The sequence below is a fragment of the Bactrocera dorsalis genome, chromosome 3 (genome assembly GCF_023373825.1).
Source record: "Bactrocera dorsalis isolate Fly_Bdor chromosome 3, ASM2337382v1, whole genome shotgun sequence".
NCBI lineage: Eukaryota > Metazoa > Arthropoda > Insecta > Diptera > Tephritidae > Bactrocera > Bactrocera dorsalis.
In genome coordinates this window covers 39,463,746-39,485,681 of record NC_064305.1, presented here as the reverse complement: position 1 = coordinate 39,485,681, position 21,936 = coordinate 39,463,746, and the positions used below count along the sequence as shown (strand labels likewise).

The window sequence follows — 21,936 nt, the reverse complement described above, 5'->3', positions numbered from 1 at the left end:
TTAATTGCTTACGTAAAATAAAATTCCGCTGATGTAGTTTTAAGTGTGGTCTCATTTGTGAAAATATTTGATTTGTTTACTTTCGAATTGATGCAAGCGTCACCCCATTCCTCCCGACAATAACTCCATGGCAGTATCGGGTAACACGATTCAATCAAATAACGAAGTGTTATGGCCATTAATGTGGCATAATATGTGGATACAATAGCGGTGGCGAATACTTGGCCATAACCGACGCCTAAAAATATATAAGAAATGTCAGTATATGTTTCTTTTATTAAAATTGACAGATGTTTTTCAATTGGGAACATCGTCACCGATTTTGGAAAAGAATACGTTAAATTTTGTAAGCGTTTGGGACTAACCTCTCATTATGGGTGAAAAATCAAATACCTTGATACTGCCACGACTGGACAACTGCCCCAACAACATTTCCATGTAGTAAACAGGTTTACCTACCAGAAATAAAACTATGATGTAGGGAATTACGAATGCACCACCACCATTTTCGAGTGCAGTAAAGGGAAAACGCCAAACATTTCCCAAGCCCACAGAGAGGGCAATGCAGGACATGAGAAACTCAACATCATTGGCCCAAGTATCTCGCCGTTTGGTAGCATCTTCGACGACAGCATCATTGGGTAATTTGGGTAACTCTCCAGGTTTCTATTGAATATGTACATATGTATATTGAAAGTATATTAGATCAATGTTTTACACAATAAAAAGGTTTATTGATTCTTGGGGTGGCGTACCGACTTTTGTTTTTGGACGAAACCATAATAAACGAGAGGTGATAAGCATACAGAAGGTATTTTCGGTTTAGAAACCATGAATGGTAGAGTAAAAATATATATTTAAATAAAGTAATCAAAAGAAATTAATATACATATATCAACTTGACAAATACCTGTGACGTGGGTGTAATATTATCAATTGATGTTGGGCTTACAATTCGGCCATTGTAATCGTTTCTACTCGGTTCGAATGTGATACTCGAACGATACTCCCCCGGTATGGATGTAGTTGCGGTATTTGTTGCATTTGTAGGTACATACGCGCTGTTAACGTATCCAGCGTCATTGGCCATATCTGATTGTTTCGTGTTAGTTAGTTGTATTGATAGAGTAAGAAGTGTGGTAGTACCACATTTATGTACGAATATTTAGTTCAGGGGCAGCAGTCATTTACCTTGAAAGAAAGTAAAAACTAAAACTTTAAATTACTGTTCATTTTATATTTCACTCGAATGTTGATCGGAAGAATATATTACGAAGTAATAAAGTACTTTATTAGGACATGTGTAATATTGGTATTAGAATATGAATAATTTACTTACTTATGTTATGACTTCTTATTGTCTTAAGGGATCGTCTCAGTGCGAAACTTTCAAAACTCGATGCATTATCGGATGGTATACACTGTAATAAACATTCCCTAAAATTTTAAAAACGAAATTCAAATTATTACGGTCGCTACCGCGTTTCTTGTAGAAAGTGAACAGAGTGGGGAAAAATTTAAATATCAAACGGAGGGGACATTTGCCTCATTCGCGTTTTTCTCAGAATTGAGTTTGTTTCTACGAAAAACTGTCGAAAAAGATCAAAATTTTGCCTGCAATCGGGGACATGGTACAAGACCTTTCGTTTTACGTGTCATTTCAACAATTTATTTAAATAAAAAGAAATGTGGTGTCGTGGGACACTAGGAAGGAACGAAGATCCTTCAGCTAATGTAGAATCGATACAATTTGCAAACAAATTTTGCTGATAAGTTTTTATTTAAGTACAGATAAGTATTAAGAAAATTTAGTATATTAAGAAATAATGAATTACGTAAAATAAAATAAAAATTGTAATTCAAATTATTAACTAAAATAACAAAATCATAATCAAGTTTGGTAAAATCAAATGTGCATGCCTATAACTTGCCCAAGTATCTAAAAGAATTTCACATTTCCGAATTCTCTACAATCGACTTGGAAGTTTTAGGTATACATAGGTGGTGTTTATATGCATTTCTTTCATTTAGCCGAGGCTTACTTTCGCTGCAGTTTCTTGCCCCATTGATGGGTTTCTTTTTGCAAAGGTGTGTGTTATTAAACATATAATGTCTCCATATAGTCTAGGTCTTCGAAACTTCTGCTTTGACCACAGCTTATTCCTCCCGTTCCGCGTCTAGCCTTATCTATTACTATATCCAATACGATGTTAAGGGAATATTTAAGTCTAGATTCAGAAATTTCAAGTAAAAAATGTGAATTAATATTTTTAATATACTTTTTTTTATTATTTTGACATTACAAGAATACATAACAAAATCTGAAAATAGGTACCGTGGTCTAAATATACGGTTTCCTGGAGGCTTGAACAGTTTTGATTGAATTTAAACAATTCTTGGTCATAAGGTGGCATACACTAAATATATTAATTGTGCAAAGTTGTATCCAGTTATATTCATAGCTACTTGGTTTGTGTACTGGAAACTGAACGAATCAAGTGGAAATTAAAATTGTGCTATATGGAAAGTAGGCATGGTTGTTGTCCGATTTCGTCCATTTTCACAATGTTACATAAGAATGTAAGAAGAATGCCACGTACTAAATTTTGTCGAAATCGGTCAGTCGGGTCCCGAGATATGGGATTACAACAAAAAGTTGGCGGTGCCACACTCATCGTCTAATTTTCAAACCGGCTCCCATAAAGCTTTCTCATACCATCCTGGTGGTCTCTGGCGTATTTAGTTATTAATTTATCGTGCTTTTAGTAGACATGAGCGGGATTATCCGCCGATTTCATTCACTTTTGGTCGGTAGAAGTTCTTATAAGATTTATACTCAGCAAATTTGGTTGTTGTAGCAGGTGTCCTTAGCTACTGCCATTCCTTGTGCTTACAGCTTCATATCTTAATTAAGCGCTTAGTTATGGAACTTTATATATTTTCGGTTAGTGGCGATTTGTGTTCGGACAGACAGACAGTCAACCGAAATTCAACTTTTCTCTTCGTCCAGATCATTTATATACATGGAATATATAACCCTATATCTATCTCGCTTAGTTTTAGGTGATACCTACAACCGTTAGGTGAACAAAACTATAATACTAGGGGTATTCTCTTGCTCTTGCAAGATTGCAGATTGCAAAAATACTACACCGAAATATACAAGGGCACGAGAGCAACCATTGCAGAATCTAGTGATATATAAGCGACTGGTTCAGTCAATTTATTGTAAATGACTATTGTGCATGGCTATTGTGAAATGGCGCACTTTCTGCATGCATTTTTAACAAAAAAACTGTAACAAAACTTTATAATTTAAATAGAAATTATAAAATCTAATTAAAATTTACCTTTCTCAACAGTTTAACGACGTAATATGTCTTTATGTAAAATGGCAACTACAACAGGGTTGCAATTTTATTTTTGCGTGACATTGCACGCTAATATACATGGGTTTTGGTCTGACATATTTCACAGCCCTTGCAAATATTTTTCTGCGTGTGTTTGTTGTTGTGCCGTTGTAAATCTGCAATGCTTGCACCGTGCACCGGGTTTTGCAAGAGCAAGAGAATACCCCTACTCTGTAGTAACTGGTTGCAAGAGTATAAAAAGTACCAGCTGATAATGTGGGGTCTCAAAAGATTGGGACGTGCCCAACCATATGATTTTAATCCTCCCAATAACCTGAAACTACCACATTTATAACTGTTTGGTGTTTTTTTTTTATAATAAAATCTGAAATTTTGGGATATGGTTAGTTCTGGAGCTAGACAAGTCTATAAAGAAGACTCTCTACCATGGTATAGGTGGTTTTATTCAATTAATGAGCTCTTTTTCTTACAAAGTACGTTAACCCACATCAGAGTAGACCGTCTTATTAAATCAATTAATTTTAAGGGGACCACTCTATTATCGAATGCATTCCAGATTATGAAGTGTGTTAAGGAAAACGAATTGAAAGAATATGGCAACACAATGACACATTCAAAGCTCTAAAGCTTATTCACAAAAGCGCAACGTAAATTTTTTCAATGGTGAACAAATGTGCAGGGGAGAGAACACTTAGTTAGAGCCCGCCTAAAAGTATGCAATTAATACTTTTTTCTTATTCACTTTTTCTACGGTTTTACTCTCACTTTTTTCAGTTAGGTTCCGCAGCAAAATCCCTATATCCTCCAAGTCTGCCGTAAGGAACTTCGTTCTAATAATTTTGTATTCGTCATAAATGTAATTATTTATAAAAAAAACTGAGTAGGTTTCTAATGAGACTGCTCTTTGAGAATAATATAAATGTTGTTTTTTTTACATTTTTATTGAGATTCTATGAAATGTTCTTCCGTATGAGATCGTTTTGAGAAGCTTATGCACGGACTCATCCTACACAATTTATCAATTATTTGTGAAGAAGAGTTAAGGAACAGAATAATTAGAACATGGAAAATTTGTCTTATTCCAGTGACCTATATATTGCTCGTATATGGTATTATTTTTATAAATATTTAACATTTCTATATTTCAACACAGTTTTTTTTTGTGCAAAACATTTATTGAAATTATACATTAACCATATTGATCAAATACCTGTTTGCTTTTGGCCAGTCATCACATTTCTATGAATTCTGGCCTCTTCTGTTTGAGGGTACCACTAAATTTGCTCAGCTGATGAAAATATACATACTTCAGAATTAATCGTGATATTGTTAGGAAAGGCACAAAATAAACGATCCCTTTTAAATCCCACCAAACAGACAACATAACCACTTTTTGGTAACTATCTGCCTTCGAAGTGGTTTGAGCTGGTTCATTATTTTTAGATCATGATTTCTTGTGCTTTACACTCTTGTAAATAACCCACATTTCGTCGCCAGTAACAATGCACTTCAAAAATGAATCATTTCTTTGACGTTTCATAAGCAAATAAAAGTTGTTAATGCGACGAAGCAATTATTGTTTCATGTGATTGTGAATGGTCGCGTTAGACAAATTTAATTTTTCAGCAATTTCTCGGCTTGTTCTTCGACGGTTCGCATCAACAAACGATTTTATTTTATCCACATCCACATCGATTTCAAAAGTCCTTTCATGACGTAATGCTTCTTCAATATCGATTAAAGTCGGAATGAAATTTTGCTTACCAATTTTGGCATTGGCTTTCGGTCAACACTTCTTTTCCTTCTTCATACCACATAATTTTCGTCTTGCTTAAACTAGATTTTTAAAAGTAAAAATGCTATTTTCGATTTTCCATCTTTCATAGCACATCAAACAAAAATTGTTCGAAAAAATGTAAGACAATGTACAAAAAAGCTTTACTGTATCAGCTGTTGGCAGCGAAATAGTTCAGTAAGGTCAGGTGTTGTCATTAAAAGGAATTACTTAGTGAACGACCCAATAGTATAACAAGGTAAACTGGTGAATTTTTATTCGAATAAATGTATGTATATACTTGTATTCAGTATAATATGCCTATACTTTAGGATGCCCGTCATTTACCAAGTTGATTTTTGTACAATCGTACCCTGAAGTTTCAGTTTTTACCATGTTGCAGGCAGTAGGCCGGTTTTCAGCGTAAACACTCTTGTAAAAAGTTGCTACAAAGGATGTTATAATACATACATATGTATGCAGTGTTGTTCACCTAACGAGTGTTTGTATCACATACGTATGTAAGAAGAATCGAGTATAGAGATATATGAACAAATCTAAAAAATATGACCGTGCAAGCTGTAACTTGCACAAAAATTGAGATATCATGATGAAACTTTGTTCACATGTTCCTTGGCAAAAAAGGACGAGTTCGTAGATACCGTGTCACCACCAAATATATGAATATCTGGTTGGTTGTTGATTTGCCAGGCCTAAAGCTACACTGATAAGGTCCAATCAGTTTGTTGACGGTGGGCTTTAATCTTTCAGGCAATACGCTCGATAGAACCTTATACGCGATGTTGAGGAGGCTTGTCCCATTGGGTTGGGACCCGCCACGTAAAAAAGGCCCCCAATGAAAAAGTTAAAAAACCTCGGAAGAACCTCTACTGCGAAAATGCTTGAAATCGGATTATAACTACTAAAACGCGATAAATCAATAATTAAAGTGATCGAAAGGGCTTTGAATAAATTTACGGTTTTTCATCGTACACCGGCTTGTTGAAACGGAAAGTACACATGGCTGACTCCTTTGCCGAAAATATCGGCCAATCTGTCAGATTATTGAAATTCTATCGGAATCGGATCAATATTATTTTTGAATCGGATCAGCACTTCCCTTAGCCCCCATAAACCTCATACATATAATGATTTTCGGACTTTTATTTGACTTATACCACATATATACAAGTATGTATACAAGTATGTATATGGGACCATTGGGCTAGTTATTTTAATGGAACTGAAGGAGCTTGTGATTTTAATTGCGAAAACACATTCATCAGCACATTAATTTATCTGCAGCAATGAAGTTGAACCCTTTCGATACATTTTTTTAATATTGCCATAACTGAAGATATTAACCGGCTTGATACTTGCAATAACAATATGTAACATTTTCGGCTACACTCGAGGATTTCCTTACTTGAAATGATTTACATTGATTTTTCCCATAAATTTTACATCTTAAACTTTGAAAGATGATTTATTGTACACAATTTTCCGCTTTACGAGTTGTGTTCCAAAAACAACATGAATTTTAAAATTAAAATTTCCCGAGTTTGAAGATTCTAACTGATAATTTTTTTTTTCACATGTACGAATAAATTTTCAACTGAATTAATTTCTGTAGCAGCCGCTAAGGTTAAGCGTGTTTTAAGGAGCTTCGCGATTTTTGTTTGTAAAAGAAATGTATCAAAGTATTCGTTCGTGAGTTCTTAGCCAAAGAAATATTGCAACGAAGCCCCATCCTCTATATTCGCCAAACATGGCTCCGTTTGACTTTTTTCTATTTCCAGAAATAAAGAGAACCTTAAAGAGCCGATAACATTGAAAACGAATCGCTGAAAGAGCTAAAGATTATCCCAAAAATCGAGTTTGGGAAATGTTTCGACGGTTGGAAACGGTTGGTTATTTGGGACATAGGCGAGCTTGTGACTTTCACACCATAATATAGGAATGTCCGCATGATATTACGTACCGAATTTAGTTGAAATTGGTAGAGCAGGTCCCGAGATATGGGTTTTCACCTAGAGGTGGGCGGTGTTCGTCTATTGCGCAATTTTAACACCGGCTACTATGAAGCGATTTCGTACAATCTCGATCCATATATTAAACCTATTGGAGAGATGGGCCACTCTCACTTAAAAAAAAAATTCATGTCACAGATAGTCTTCCATAATAAGATTCGTTGTACCAAGTGTTTTGGATCTTATTCCGGAGCTTAGTTATGGCACTTTATAGTTTTTCGATTAGTGGCGTTTTGTGGGCGAGGGAAGTCTTCTTTATAATACTAAAATATTCATGGTGCTAAGAAACTTGTGTACCAAGTTTCATGAAGATATTTTAATAGTTAAAGCTTGCACAGACGGTTCGAGGGATGGATGAATGCACAGACAAATCATATTGTCATTTTAATCATATATACATATGTATATATATTAGGGTGTCCGTTATTTACCAAATTGATTATTTTTGACGAGACGCCCCCTAAACTTTTAGTTTTCCATCTAAAAAAAAATATCAGACCATAAAAAGCCCTTAGTTTTCATAATAAACCTTGCCCCAAACACGATACATTTCCCATTGAAATTACATGGAATTTTGCCACTTTTTACAAAAATTTGTTTTTCTCTGGAACTTTCTCGTTTATATGTAGGAATAAAAAAGTCATATTTTTATACAGAATTGAATGCTCTACAAAATCCGATTGTACCGATTAGGTACAAATCCTCTTGAACCAAATGGGGGCGAGCCTCTCCAAATGTACTACTTTCATTTTACATCGTGCTTTTCCATTTCTTTGTATGCGGTATACCACGTCATTAAGTCGTTTCATCACCATATAGGGCCCTTCCCAGGCTGTCTGCAATTTCGGGGACAAGCCTTTCTTTCGAAGTGGATTGTACAACAGGACCAGATCACCTTCTTCAAAACCTTTTAAATTTGCCGCTTGATCAAACCGGTTCTTCATCTTATTGCTCATCAGATGCGTGTGCTGCCTTACCATTTGATGCAATTCATTCATTTTTCCCTTTAAGGCAGAGCAATAATCTCCATCATTTCTTACAGCTGCAGGATTCGTTCCAAACTTAAGATCAGCAGGGAGTCGCAGATCAGATCCGAAAATAATCTTCGCTGGCGTGTAACCAATTGTCTCGTGCTTCGCTGAACGATAAACCAGCAGGAACATCTGGATGCACTTGTCCCAATTCCGTTGATCTTTATCAACGATTTTCCGCAGATGTTCTTCGAGCGTTCGGTTGAATCTCTCTACCATCCCATCTGATTGTGGATGTAACGCTGTTGTCCGTGTCTTGTGGGTGCCCAATAATGTACAGACTTCTTGGAATTCCTGCCTTGATCTGAGTGTAATTCGATGGGCACCCCGAACCTCGTTATCCAATTTTCTACAAACGCTTCGGCTACTGTCTTCGCTTCTTGGTTTGGTAAGGCATACACTTCTGGCCATTTACTGAAATAGTCCATGACAACCAGTAGATATTTGTATCCGGTCGTACTGGTTGGGAACGGACCTGCAACATCCATTGCGACTCGTTCAAATGGTGATCCCACGTTGTACTGCTGCAGCCTACCGCGATTTTTGACTTTAGGACCTTTAGCTGCCATGCAATTTACACAATTACTTATCCTTCAATGAATCTCGACAACCAATCCAGTAGAACCGTTGTTTAATCTTCTCTATAGTTTTTGTAATTCCAAGGTGCCTTCCACTAGGTCCATTGTGATATTTTTTCAATACTTTCGGGATCATGGACTTCGGTACTATGATCAGCAGACGAGACTGTTTGCCATCTTCGCTTTCCAGGTACGATGAAGGTATCCATTAACGAGGTTTATGCTGTTCCATTGGGCCCAATATGCTTTTGCAGTTGGACTCTCGCTACTTATTTGTTCCTTTGTTGGTCGTACCCGGTGCAGCAATTGTCTTCAGAGTCTTCAATATTTCTTCCAACAGCGCCGGTTGTTCCATTTCGACTCTTTGTACTTTGTGTGCTGGTTTACTTAGTAGAGAAGCTGTTTCCTGTGTGAGGGCGTGCGAAACCGTTTGAGCAAACGTTCTTTTTGGCAATGCATATGTGGCGCGTTTGGTGTCCACATCTTCTTCTTCTTAATTGGCGTAGACATCGCTTACGCGATTATAGCCGAGTTAACAACCGCACGCCAGTCGCTTCTTCTTTTCGCAACGTGGCTCCAATTGGATATTCCAAGCGAAGCCAGGTCCTTCTCCACTTGGTCCTTCCAACGGAGTGGAGGTCTTCCTCTTCCTCTGCTTCCCGCGGCGGGTACTGCGTCGAATGCTTTCAGAGCTGGCGTGTTTTCGTCCATCCGGGCAGCATGACCTAGCCAGCGTAGCCGCTGTCTTTTAATTCGCTGAACTATGTCAATGTCGTCGTATATCTCGTACAGCTCATCGTTCCATCGAATGCGATATTCGCCGTGGCCAACGCGCAAAGGACCATAAATCTTTCGCAAAACTTTTCTGTCGAAAACTCGCAACGTCGACTCATCTGTTGTTGACATCGTCCAGGCCTCTGCACCATATAGCAGGACGGGAATTATGAGTGACTTATAGTTTGGTTTTTGTTTGTCGAGAGAGGACTTTGCTTCTCAATTGCCTACTTAGTCCGAAGGAGCACCTGTTGGCAAGAGTTATCCTGCGTTGGATTTATAGGCTGGCATTGTTGGTGGTGTTAATGCTGGTTTCTAAATAGACGAAATTATCTACAACTTCAAAGTTATGACTGTCAACAGTGACGTGAGTGCCAAGTCGCGAGTGCGACGACTGTTTGTTTGATGACAGGAGATATTTCGTCTTGCCCTCGCTCACTGCCAGACCCATTTCTTTTGCTTCATTGTCCAGTCTGGAGAAAGCAGAACTAACGGCGCGGGTGTTGAGGCCGATGATATCAATATCATCGGCATACGCCAGCAGTTGTACACTCTTATAGAAGATGGTACCTTCTCTGTTGTGTTCTGCAGCTCGAACTATTTTCTCCAGAAGCAGGTTGAAAAAGTCGCACGATAGGGAATCGCCTTGTCTGAAACCTCTTTTGGTATCGAACGGCTCGGAGAGGTCCTTCCCGATCCTGACGGAGCTTTTCGTGTTGCTCGACGTCAGCTTACACAGCCGTATTAGTTTTGCGGGGATACCAAATTCAGACATCGCGGCATAAAGGCAGCTCCTTTTCGTACTGTCGAAAGCAGCTTTGAAATCGACGAAGAGGTGGTGTGTGTCGATTCTCCTTTCACGGGTCTTTTCCAAGATTTGGCGCATGGTGAATATCTGGTCGGTTGATGATTTACCAGGTCTAAAGCCACACTGATAAGGTCCAATCAGTTTGTTGACGGTGGGCTTTAATCTTTCACACAATACGCTCGATAGAATCTTATATGCGATGTTGAGGAGGCTAATCCCACGGTAGTTGGCGCAGATTGTGGGGTCTCCTTTTTTATGGATTGGGCAGAGCACACTTAGATTCCAATCGTTGGGCATGCTTTCGTCGGACCATATTTTACAAAGAAGCTGATGCATCCTCCTTGTCAGTTCTTCGCCGCCGTGTTTGAATAGCTCGGCCGGCAATCCGTCGGCCCCTGCCGCTTTGTTGTTCTTCAGGCGGGCAATTGCTATTCGAACTTCTTCATGGCCGCGTAATGGAAAGTCTGCTCCATCGTCATCGATTGGGGAATCGGGTTCGCCTTCTCCTGGTGTTATGCGTTCACTGCCATTCAGCATGCTGGAGAAGTGTTCCCTCCATAACCTAAGTATGCTCTGGGCATCGGTGGCTAGATCACCTTTGGGGGTTCTACAGGAGTATGCTCCGGTCTTGAAACCTTCTTTAAGCCGCCGCATTTTTTCGTAGAATTTTCGAGCATTACCCCTGTCGGCCAGCTTATCAAGCTCTTCGTACTCACGCATTTCGGCCTCTTTCTTCTCCTGTCTGCAAATGCGTCTCGCTTTCCTCTTCAACTCTCGGTATCTATCCCATCCCGCACGTGTTGTGGTCGATCGTAACGTTGCGAGGTAGGCAGCCTGTTTTCTCTCCGCTGTGACACGGCACTCCTCGTCGTACCAGCTGTTCTTTTGCACTTTCCGAAAAGCAATGGTTTCGGTTGCAGCTCGAACCCCTGTTACCCCTGTCGGCCAGCTTATCAAGCTCTTCGTACTCACGCATTTCGGCCTCTTTCTTCTCCTGTCTGCAAATGCGTCTCGCTTCCCTCTTCAACTCTCGGTATCTATCCCATCCCGCACGTGTTGTGGTCGATCGTAACGTTGCGAGGTAGGCAGCCTGTTTTCTCTCCGCTGTGACACGGCACTCCTCGTCGTACCAGCTGTTCTTTTGCACTTTCCGAAAACCAATGGTTTCGGTTGCAGCTGTACGTAAGGAGTTTGAAATGCCGTCCCACAGTTCCCTTATACCGAGTAGTGATGAGCGATATTTCACTACCGGTGATTTGTTCACTGTGATTGAAAAATCGCAAATCGCAACTGCGATCACTTTTTATAAATAGCAGTTCGCTTCTATGAACTGCGATTGTGATCGCAGTTCGATACTGTGATCGCAGTTCGAACCTGTGAATTGCGATCACAATAGCAAATAGCAGAAAAGTAACAAGTATTGTATATATCGTATATGCTATTCAGAGAACGTTAAACGTTCTCTGTGCTATTTTTCGGTTCGGTTTGAAGTTTTGAGTGTAATTTTTAATAATAGCAGGAAATGTATCAAGGAAAAGAAGTGAAGTGTGATGTTTGAAGTGGTAAATGAAATATAATCAAAATGGAATATTTTAATTTGTTTTAATAAAATTTTTAATGTTACTTATTGTTAAAACAAAATTTGAAAGCTTTTTGTGATGAAAACAAGAATTGTAACTAATTAATTTCAGAAACAAGTAAGGAAGGGCTAAGTTCGGGTGTCACCGAACATTTTATACTCTCGCACGATAAAGTGATAATCGAGATTTCATTATCCGTCTTTTACATATTTTTTTATTTTGCTGTAAAATTAATTAGAATTAAATTCTGAGAGATTTACCGATATTTTCGGTGGAAAATTAGGTTAGGTTAGGTTAGGCAATGAGTTCTTCGTGTTCGATATCAGGGACCTTGAAAAGTTATATACCGATCACGACAATTTTTCCACAAGGGATACCTCAGCTCAAATACCGTATTTGTGTAAAGTTTTATTCCGCTATCATCATTGGTTCCTAATGTATATATTATACAGAGAAGGCATCAGATGGAATTTAAAATAGCGTTATATTGGAAGAAGGCGTGGTTGTGAACCGATTTCGCCCATATTTCGTACATGTCATCAGGGTGCTAAGAAAATATTATATACCGAATTTCATTGAAATCGGTCGAGTAGTTCCTGAGATATGGTTTTTGGTCCATAAGTGGGCGACGCCACGCCCATTTTCAATTTTTAAAAATAGGCTCGGTGCAGCTTCCTTCTGCCATTTCTTCCGTAAAATTTTGTGTTTCTGACGTTTTTTGTTAGTCGGTTAACGCACTTTTAGTGATTTTCAACATAACCTTTGTATGGGAGGTGGGCGTGGTTATTATCCGATTTCTTCCATTTTTGAACTGTATATGGAAATGCCTGAAGGAAACGATTCTGTAGAGTTTCGTTGACATAGCTATAGTAGTTTTCGAGATATATACAAAAAACTTAGTAGGGGGCGGGGCCACGCCCACTTTTCCAAAAAAATTACGACCAAACATGCCCCTCCCTAATGCGATCCTTTGTGCCAAATTTCACTTTAATATCTTTATTTATGGCTTAGTTATGACACTTTATAGGTTTTCGGTTTCCGCCATTTTGTGGGCGTGGCAGTGGGCCGATTTTGCCCATCTTCGAACTTAACCTTCTTATGGAGCCAAGAAATACATGTACCAAGTTTCATCATGATAGCTCAATTTTTACTCAAGTTACAGCTTGCACGGACGGACGGACGGACAGACGGACAGACGGACGGACGGACGGACAGACAGACATCCGGATTTCAACTCTACTCGTCACCCTGATCACTTTGGTATATATAACCCTATATCTAACTCTTTTAGTTTTAGGACTTACAAACAACCGTTATGTGAACAAAACTATAATACTCTCTTTAGCAACTTTGTTGCGAGAGTATAAAAATGATGTAATAAAAAAATTACGGGTTTTTAATATTTTCCCAAAGATTAGGAAACTCGCATTAATTATTTGGTCTTGAAAATATTAAAAGCGGGTATTCTAAAAAACAAATTATCAACCACTCTAATGGTTGGTTCTAATTCCTTCTAAGAAATGTGGGAAACCATCCACATACCAACATACAAATGAACTATGAAATACGCTCTAAGTGTCAGGTAGCCGAACCGCTCCAACATTTGCGAAAATGTAGTGAAAAGAAAGGCGGAAACACTTGACTCGAGTTACGGGACCCAAAAGAGAATTTGCCGCCAATAACGACAAAAAGCTTCCGTCGTTCCCACGACAGTCGGGTCTACGTAAGTGGAACAGACCCGGACTTTTATTCGGCCAAACAGTGTCAAATTGGCAGACTCTGCCGCTATAACAACAACAACGACGTTTGAACGTCAACTTAGTTGCGATCGCAATAGCAATATAAAATCACAGTGATTTAAAAATAGCAATCACTGAAATCATAGATATCGGAAAATCACAATATCGCTCATCTCTAATACCGAGTTGTTGACGAGTGCTCTCAGAGAGCAGGAGTGCAAGCCGAGTAGAGAATCGTTCGGCTGTCTGTTGTGATTGCAGCTTCTCGACGTCGAACCTTCCTTGTGTTTGTTGGCGTGCGTTTTTTGCTGCACAGAGGCGGGTGCGAATCTTAGCTACAACAAGATAGTGGAACAAGGACCTCGGAGCGCACGCACATCTAAAACACTGGAGACGTGTCTTCCGTCTATCACAACATGATCGATCTGGTTGGCAGTTTTTCGATCCGGAGGCAGCCAGGTAGCTTGATGGATCTTCTTATGCTGGAATCTAGTACTACAGATAACCATATTTCGGGCCCCGCGGAATTCGATCAGCCTCAACCCATTTGGGGATGTTTCCTCGTGGAGGCTAATTTACCGACCGTAGTACCAAAGATACCTCCTTTGCCCACCCTGGCAGTGAAGTCGCCAAGCACGATTTTTCATCGTGGCGGGGTATCTCACATAAGTGCGCTCCAAGCACTCATAAAAGGCATCTTTGGTCACATCGTCCTTCTCTTCCGTTGGGGCGTGGGCGCAAATCAGCGATATGTTGAAGAACCTCGCTTTGATGCGGATTGTGGCTAGACGTTCATTCTCCGGAGAGAATGATAGTACTCGGCGACGGAGTCTCTATCCTACCACAAATCCCACACCAAACCTGCGCTCCTTTATATGGCCACTGTAGTAAATGTCACAAGTCACTCGTCTCTCTTCTTGTCCCGTCCATCGCATTTCTTGGACGACGATGATGTCGTTTTTTTGTTTTCACTCGGACATCAACCAGCTGGGCAGTGGCACCTTCCCAGTTAAGGGACCTGACATTCCAGGTGCATGCCCTCAATTCGTAGTCCTTATTTCGTTTGCCATGGTCGTCATCAAAAGGGGGGTCTCTCATTCGAGGCTGGTTATAACTATTCACTGGGGGTGTTTTTTTTTACGTGCATAACCCTATGCAGGGGATGTTTCGCCTTCTCACTTTAGCTCGCCTTCAAACAGATGTTCTTAGGCTACCCAGAGGATACTTGGTCAAAGACCGGAAGTCGTGAGCTGCTTGAGTCACATGTAAAAGAATCGTTTCTGGCCACTCCCACGTGAATGGCAATCAAAGAACTTTCCTCACCTGCGTGAACTTCTACACATGACTCCATCCTCCTCATCACGAATTCCATTTATGAATCTTTGAATTTTTACCCTCTCAATGTAATCCACAGGTGCATCTGCATTTGCCAAATGAGCCAGTCGTTCTATTTCAGTTGCGAACTCTTGCAATGACTCGTTCATCTTCTGACCCCTATTTTGCAGTTCGATCTGGTGTATTTGTTTTCGGTGCTCACTACCATATCGTCTTTCTATCGCACCCATCAATGCCTCATAGTTGTCCCGTTCACAATCTGGAATAGTCTGAAGGATTTCTGCTGCAGGTCCTTTCAATGATACAAACAAGGACATTACTTTTTCCGCTGCATTCCAGTTATTGGCCATTGCTGTCTTTTCAAACTGAAGTTTGAAAATTTAAAATGGAATACTTCCATCGAATGTGGGTGCCTTCAATCTTGGATTATTTGTTGATGGTGCAGGGCCATGCAGTTGCAGTTCTCGCATCCGATTACTCAATTGAAGAACTTCTAATTTTAAATTTTCTTCTTAATTTTTTAACGTGCTTAATTCCTCTTCAAATTTTGAAAATTTCTCTTGCGCTTGTTTTTGTACTTGTGTAGTATTTTCTGTAATCTGTTGTACCAAACGCTAGCCGCGTATTATTTTCAGTCAGCTGCGTATTATTTTCAGTCATTTGTTGTGGTAGGCAAGATTTTAACTGCGATGTATTTTCAGCTATTTGCTGTGCCACACGATTTTCTGTTTGCACTGCATTTTCTGCCATTTGCTGTGCCAGACGATTTTCTGTTTGCACTACATTTTCTGCCATTTGCTTAATAGCCACTAACAACGTGTTCATGTCTACACTTGATGATGTTCGTTGTTCTTCTACTTTCTCTTCTACCTTTGTAGAAGTTTCTGGCCCAACAAATTCGAACTCGTCCACATTAATTTCATCCGCTTCCATTGCTTCACGTAATCGTGCCTGCAGACCCGCCTTTTGTCCGCTTATCGGCAAATTACGCTCCTCCAGTTCCTTTTTTAATTGCTGAATTCTCAATTCCCCGAATTTAACCATCTTGAGTTTGGATTATTTGACAATCCCACTTCTGACACCAATTTTACTGCTTGCTAGTTTACTTTACTAGGTTCGTACCTCTGGATTGACAAATAAAACCAAAAGCCGTTTAATTCAACAAAATATCTTGATTACGCAATTTGTCTACACTATAGGAGTTTACTCTTAGCACTGGATGATCACGTTGGCGCTGCCACGGCTTATATAGCCACGCACTCCTCGCTGACGCCAAAGTGTCCTTCTAGAATATTGCGTGTGGCAATTATAAGAACATAATGCTATACGGCGCCAAATGCAGCTATTGTTTAATTAGACAAATGCGGCGCCCTATGTTTATAATAAGGGATGCATATAGCAATACAAATACCAAACTTAATACTACTTTTGTAACAATATCATACTCTATAGCATCTTGCGAGAGTATAAAAACGTGAAATTTTACAAAAATACATGAAGGTACTTGTATGTATGTATATAAGTACATTCAGTGTGCTAAAATCGCTAAAGATAAAATAGAGCATTTTTACTGGTAGCAACTTGATACATCTTTATATATAAAAAGCACGTGTCACGTTGTTTGTCCGCGATGGACTCCTAAACTACTGAATCGATTTTAGTAAAATTTAGCACACTGTGTCCAGTTCGAATCAACTTAGAAGATAGGATAGCAAAAACATTTCATAAATAAAAAATACAATGAAAGCTCTATTAAATGGAATCTCTACAATCTAGCGGACAACTCTATTAACTGGACAGAAAGGCTGGTAACCAGACGTCAGACATTGAGAAAGCAGCCTTAAATTCGTTACTTTTTCCAATGAAATTTATTTGGATTATTGAACCTCAAGTACAATCCCTTGGATTCTTAAACCGAAAAAAAACGTTTTTATAACATTTAGTAGTAACTAGAATTTTCACTATATTGAATAGTTTATTATATGAATAATAGTATAAAATGTATACCACAGCAACGCGTGGCCGGATCCCCTAATATTTTTATATGTATAATACATGTTTTTGTAACTAGTTGGTCACCAATTTGACATCGAAGCATTTCTACAGCATTACTTATAAAATTAAAAGATAAAATTAGTCTTACCACAGCCTGGAAAAAGTCACTATCTTACATAAACATCTATTAAATTGATTTTTATTTGATTCATTGAACAAATTTGTATTAGTATCACCGTTTATATCTATAAACATGACGATAGTTAAAAGTAATAATCACTATTGCATGCTTAAAATGTTTTGTTATTAAAAAAGTATCCATACCAAGCTCATTGAAAATTGTATATTAATAGATCAAAACGAGCATGTTGCTTAGAATTGAACTTAAAATTGTTATAAATAGATTTAGCTTAGAAAATGCATTATTCTTAAAGCTTTGGAAATATTCAAGCACGTCGACCTTACATCAACCTGAAAGCTGCTGATATTGTATTTATGATGCATCACGAAATGGTTAAGTGTGTTGTGTATATACACTTTGTTTCATAGCTATAAAGATATTATTATATTACAGTGAAACACTGAAAAACACACTATTTTAAAGCTCTAGGGTAATTCTAACAATTCTGTAAACCCAATTTGTTTTTTAACGGTACTTTTCCTACTATTGTAGGTAGTAAGCGGAATGCATTGAAAACGGTGTTTCATTGCTATTAAGCAGCCCTTCCACCACGAAAAAAGGAAAGATACAAGTTTCCCTTTTTTTCCTAATAATTTATTGTCTTAAATATCAACAGTGCAAAAAACCATAGAAGGATCATAATAATAATAACACATTAATGAATGATTAATTACATTCATTTCAGCGTAATTGGCTTTTCAAATTTTTATTAACCTTGGTCCATGATTATGAACTAGTCATAGACTTGTATATTTCTGATCAAAATGTGACAAATTAAAAAATATAAGTTACTAATAAGCTCAGAGAAATATGTTCGTCTGAATATTTGTGCTTAAAATGCATACTAATACTAAATGTAAGTCAAGTAGTTTCCAAAAGTTTACTGTTGTATATACACAGGTATGTATATCAGATATACCATATACATAAGTATGTATAATTTAAGCCAAAGCATTGTTCATAGAAAATTACGTCATAGATTTTTTACAGTTTCATTGCCGTTTTGTTATTACGTTGTGGTCCGCAATGTATAAATATGTATACGTACAATATACAATTATAAGTACTCACGTACAGTTGTGGCAAAAAAATAATAGTGTTAGAAGTTTTGTTTCCATTTTTAAGTAGTGGTAAACTTACATAATTGGTATGGACAAAGTTTACATGTTTCTGAAGCATAAACTCTTTATCTAGTATATACAATTTTTAAAGAAGTATTAGCGAAAATTCTTCAAACGATAATTTGTTAGTAAGTTTGTATTTGGACCGAGTGAATCGCAGTAGCGACCTACAATTTTAAATCCTTTGAAAGTTGATTTTGACATATGAAAAATAACGGTCAAAACTTATAAAAAAAACAGCATCTAACATTATGACATCCAAAACTTAGAAACTATCAAACAAGTACTTCAATATTCTATATTCTAGGCAGGCTATGCGCAGATATACATATGTATATAATGAATCCATTATTTAAATTGTTAAAACAGAGTTTTCACCACCAACCAAATAATCGGAAGTCATAATAATAGGTTCAGAGCAAACTCTAGACGAATTTCATATTCAGAGCTAAAGCACATCCAGCAAATTTCGTTAAAATATCATTAAAATACCACATATATTTTGACCAACATAAATGGTTTAAAGCCAGGTGGACAGTCGGAAATCACTATATAGGATATACTCGTTGTTGCGGATATCTGGCATCACCATTCTAAACATATGTTGAAGCTTCATGGCAGCACTTATGGGAAGCTTTCGATTTGGTGAGTAGCTTAGCAGTATATGATAGCAACTACGCTGAAACTTGGGAGTTATTGACCACGAGGTACAAGGTCATACGTGTCATGGTGGACAGTCACCAAAGTACTTATTATGTGTCAAATGCGAGCGAACGCAAGAATACTGCTAAGGGAATAAAGCAAGTGCTAAATTCCATTCGTCAATACGTTGATGCCCTACATGCACTCAAGCGACCAGTCGAATTCTTGGATGTTCACCTAACCGTCTCAAAGTTATCATATGAAACCCGCAAGCAATGGGAGTTATCGCTTGTCATGGACGATCTACCATCTTTTTCATGGTCGCATCTTACGGATTTGCCACTAGCCGATCGGCATTATTCCCAGCCCTGACCAATAGACATTTTAATTGGAATGGATAAAATAGACAAATTTCTACTACACGGACTCTGTAAGGGGGAATGGGGTACACCAAAGGCAAAAAAAACTGTATTTGGTTGGATACTGTTTGGCAATGCTGCCAATTTACAAAGTCCACCGGTGAAAATTTCAACTTTAAATTCCGACCTTCATTTAACTCAACTCATCAACAAGTTTTGAGAACTCGAAGAGCTACCCGCCCGCAAATACTTCTCATCTGAAGAATCTATGTGTGAGAAACTGTACGACGCACATAGGAGCATTTGGTCTCAAAAACCGGACAAAATTATTTAAAGTGATTTTTATGAATGAAAATGAATATTAGTTGTATTGGAGGGGTCAAGTTTTCGCGTAATTGTATCTATTTTAGGCGCAAAGATACACTGTTATGAATAAAATATGTTCTGCAATTTTCATTGAGCTGGCGGATTGGCGGATATAACCAACATAAAGTGACCTAGAAGTTCTAAAATCTTTATATTCAATGGAGAGTTTCGCGATTACTTGTATGGCAATATAGCACAATAGACCCAAGGTCGCAGTGCATACCTCAATTAATTCTATGGCAATATAGCGGCCTGAAGGTTATTCATTATTTAGGTACCAAAAAAAAAATCTATTTTGAGTACCATCGCTGAAGTTTGTAATATTCAATTTTGTCCGGTTTGTGAGGGTAAATGCTCCTATGTGAGACGATACGATTACTACATCGTGCGTTTACCTTTGAAGAAAAACGTATTGATATGTGAATCAAGAGATGCAGCTATTCGAATATTACTCCACATGGAAAGAAGATTTGGAGCTAACGGACAACTTCGCAAAGAGTATAGCATGTTTATGGATGAACTCAACTCTATGGGACACATGGAGACGATAACAGATAAAATCTACGATGGTATGCTACATCATGCTTTGGTAAATACCACATGTCTGTGTTCTCCCGCGCACTCTCTTAAAGTGGGTTCGAAATATGCAAACTCTTAGAACTAATTCTTAAATGTTTAGAGATCTGATACCATATGCATCTAAACAAATTTCGCATCTCTTAGCCGAATCCGCACTATGGCACACAAACCACGAATGGCTTTCTATAGCAGGGAGTTTTAACGACCTGCCTCCTAAACATACCAAACGAACGTTTCGAGCAAGGTATTCGATCCACTTGAGTTTGATCATGCCTTGTTCAATCCACTCTAAGATTTGGTTACAAAAACTTTGGCGGTCAGTTTCTTCAGAAATTGCGAAAGACTGGTTATCACATCGTCGGGAATTAGCACAAATATCAGCGCTAAAACTAAGCCGCTGGTTAGCAAAACTTTTGATTCTCAGTATCACATTTTTTTCGACGCATCAGAAGTCGCATACGCAGCCGCACTTTTTCCGGAAGGTACTATTAAGGTCGTACTAGTAGCAGCGAAAACAAGAGTAGCGTCTTTGAAAACTATTTCGTTACCACGACTCGAGCTTTGTTCAGCTCATTTGGTAGCAAAGCTAGTAAATCAAGTTCAATCAAATCTGAACTACACTTTCTCAAAGATATACACATGGATGGACTCAATGATTAAATTAGCAGTAAGGCAGCCTTAGCCGTTGAATTCGCAGGTATTCGCCTGATTTACGTTCGTGTAACTTCTGACCCCTTGACCACTGCGAGGACACCGTTTTGACTCAATTGAGGATATAAAAGCTGAATCGAAGAAGGCTCTGGTCATCACATCGAAGCATTTTTCCAAGTGCTATGATGACTCAAAAATTCGTTGGCATACGAGGTATGACAATTAAGTAATGAGACTGATTCCATAAGAACCGTATATTTGAAAATTATTCTACAACTCTGCCATCCCCTTCAAAGTAGTCCCCTTGGGCAGCTATACAGCGATTCCGGCACGTTTTCCATGCTTCGTAACATTTCTGGAACGCTTCGACTGGGATGTCTGCAAGTACTCAAAATGGGTTCCTTTGACCACCGAATTTGTTTTAGGAAATAAAAAAAGTCACAAGGTGACATGTCGGGCGAATAAGGCGGCTGTTGCAACACGGCGATCCCTTTAGAGGCCAAATACTGGGACACGCTGAGGGCGGTGTGGCACGGCGCGTTGTCGTGATGAAGGATCTAGTTACGAGCGATGTCTGGGCGCACCCTGTTGACCCGTTTGCGCAATCTTTCGAGTACTTGGCAATAGTAGACTTGATTCACAGTTTTCCCTGGTGGAACGAATTCTTTGTGGACGATTCCACAGCTATCAAAAAAGGCAATATTTCAATTTTCACCTTCGACTTGCTTATGCGGGCTTTTTTCGGGCGGGGGGCGCGCGGAGACAACCATTGTGAGTCTGGGCACGACTAAGAGCACTATCAACATACACTTTCCGAAGCTGTTTCGCCCAATCTGACACAAAATTTTATCGCGACGCGTTGCTCTTGATTTTGTTTTGCCATTTTCGTGACGAGCACTACAAACACATGTCTACTCAACTTGAGGCAGCAGGCGAACTAAACAAACTAGAGCGATGGTACATATATCAATGGAGAGGGGAGGGATGCCGGAAAAAGATAGAGGGAATTTCAAGGTAACAGG

At 38.6% G+C, this 21,936-nt stretch overlaps 1 protein-coding gene across 5 annotated transcripts in view; it reads right to left on the bottom strand.

Moving 5' to 3' along the window:
• The window catches only part of LOC105231558 (sodium-dependent nutrient amino acid transporter 1), a 34,021-nt gene that overhangs the window by 4,744 nt on the left and 7,341 nt on the right, over positions 1 to 21,936 (bottom strand). For 2 of the 5 annotated variants that reach the window (XM_049452093.1, XM_049452095.1), the window contains exons 2-5: positions 1,340 to 1,437; positions 911 to 1,191; positions 366 to 666; positions 13 to 238 (exon numbers count right to left, since the gene is read on the bottom strand). In XM_049452093.1, the coding sequence (XP_049308050.1) occupies positions 13 to 238; positions 366 to 666; positions 911 to 1,090 (707 nt within the window). In that variant the 5' untranslated portion in view covers positions 1,091 to 1,191; positions 1,340 to 1,437. Of the gene's footprint in view, positions 1 to 12; positions 239 to 365; positions 667 to 910; positions 1,192 to 1,339; positions 1,438 to 2,042; positions 2,229 to 17,163; positions 17,304 to 21,936 lie in introns of those variants that run through there. The other 3 variants (XM_049452094.1, XM_049452096.1, XM_049452097.1) reach the window with 3 other exon arrangements.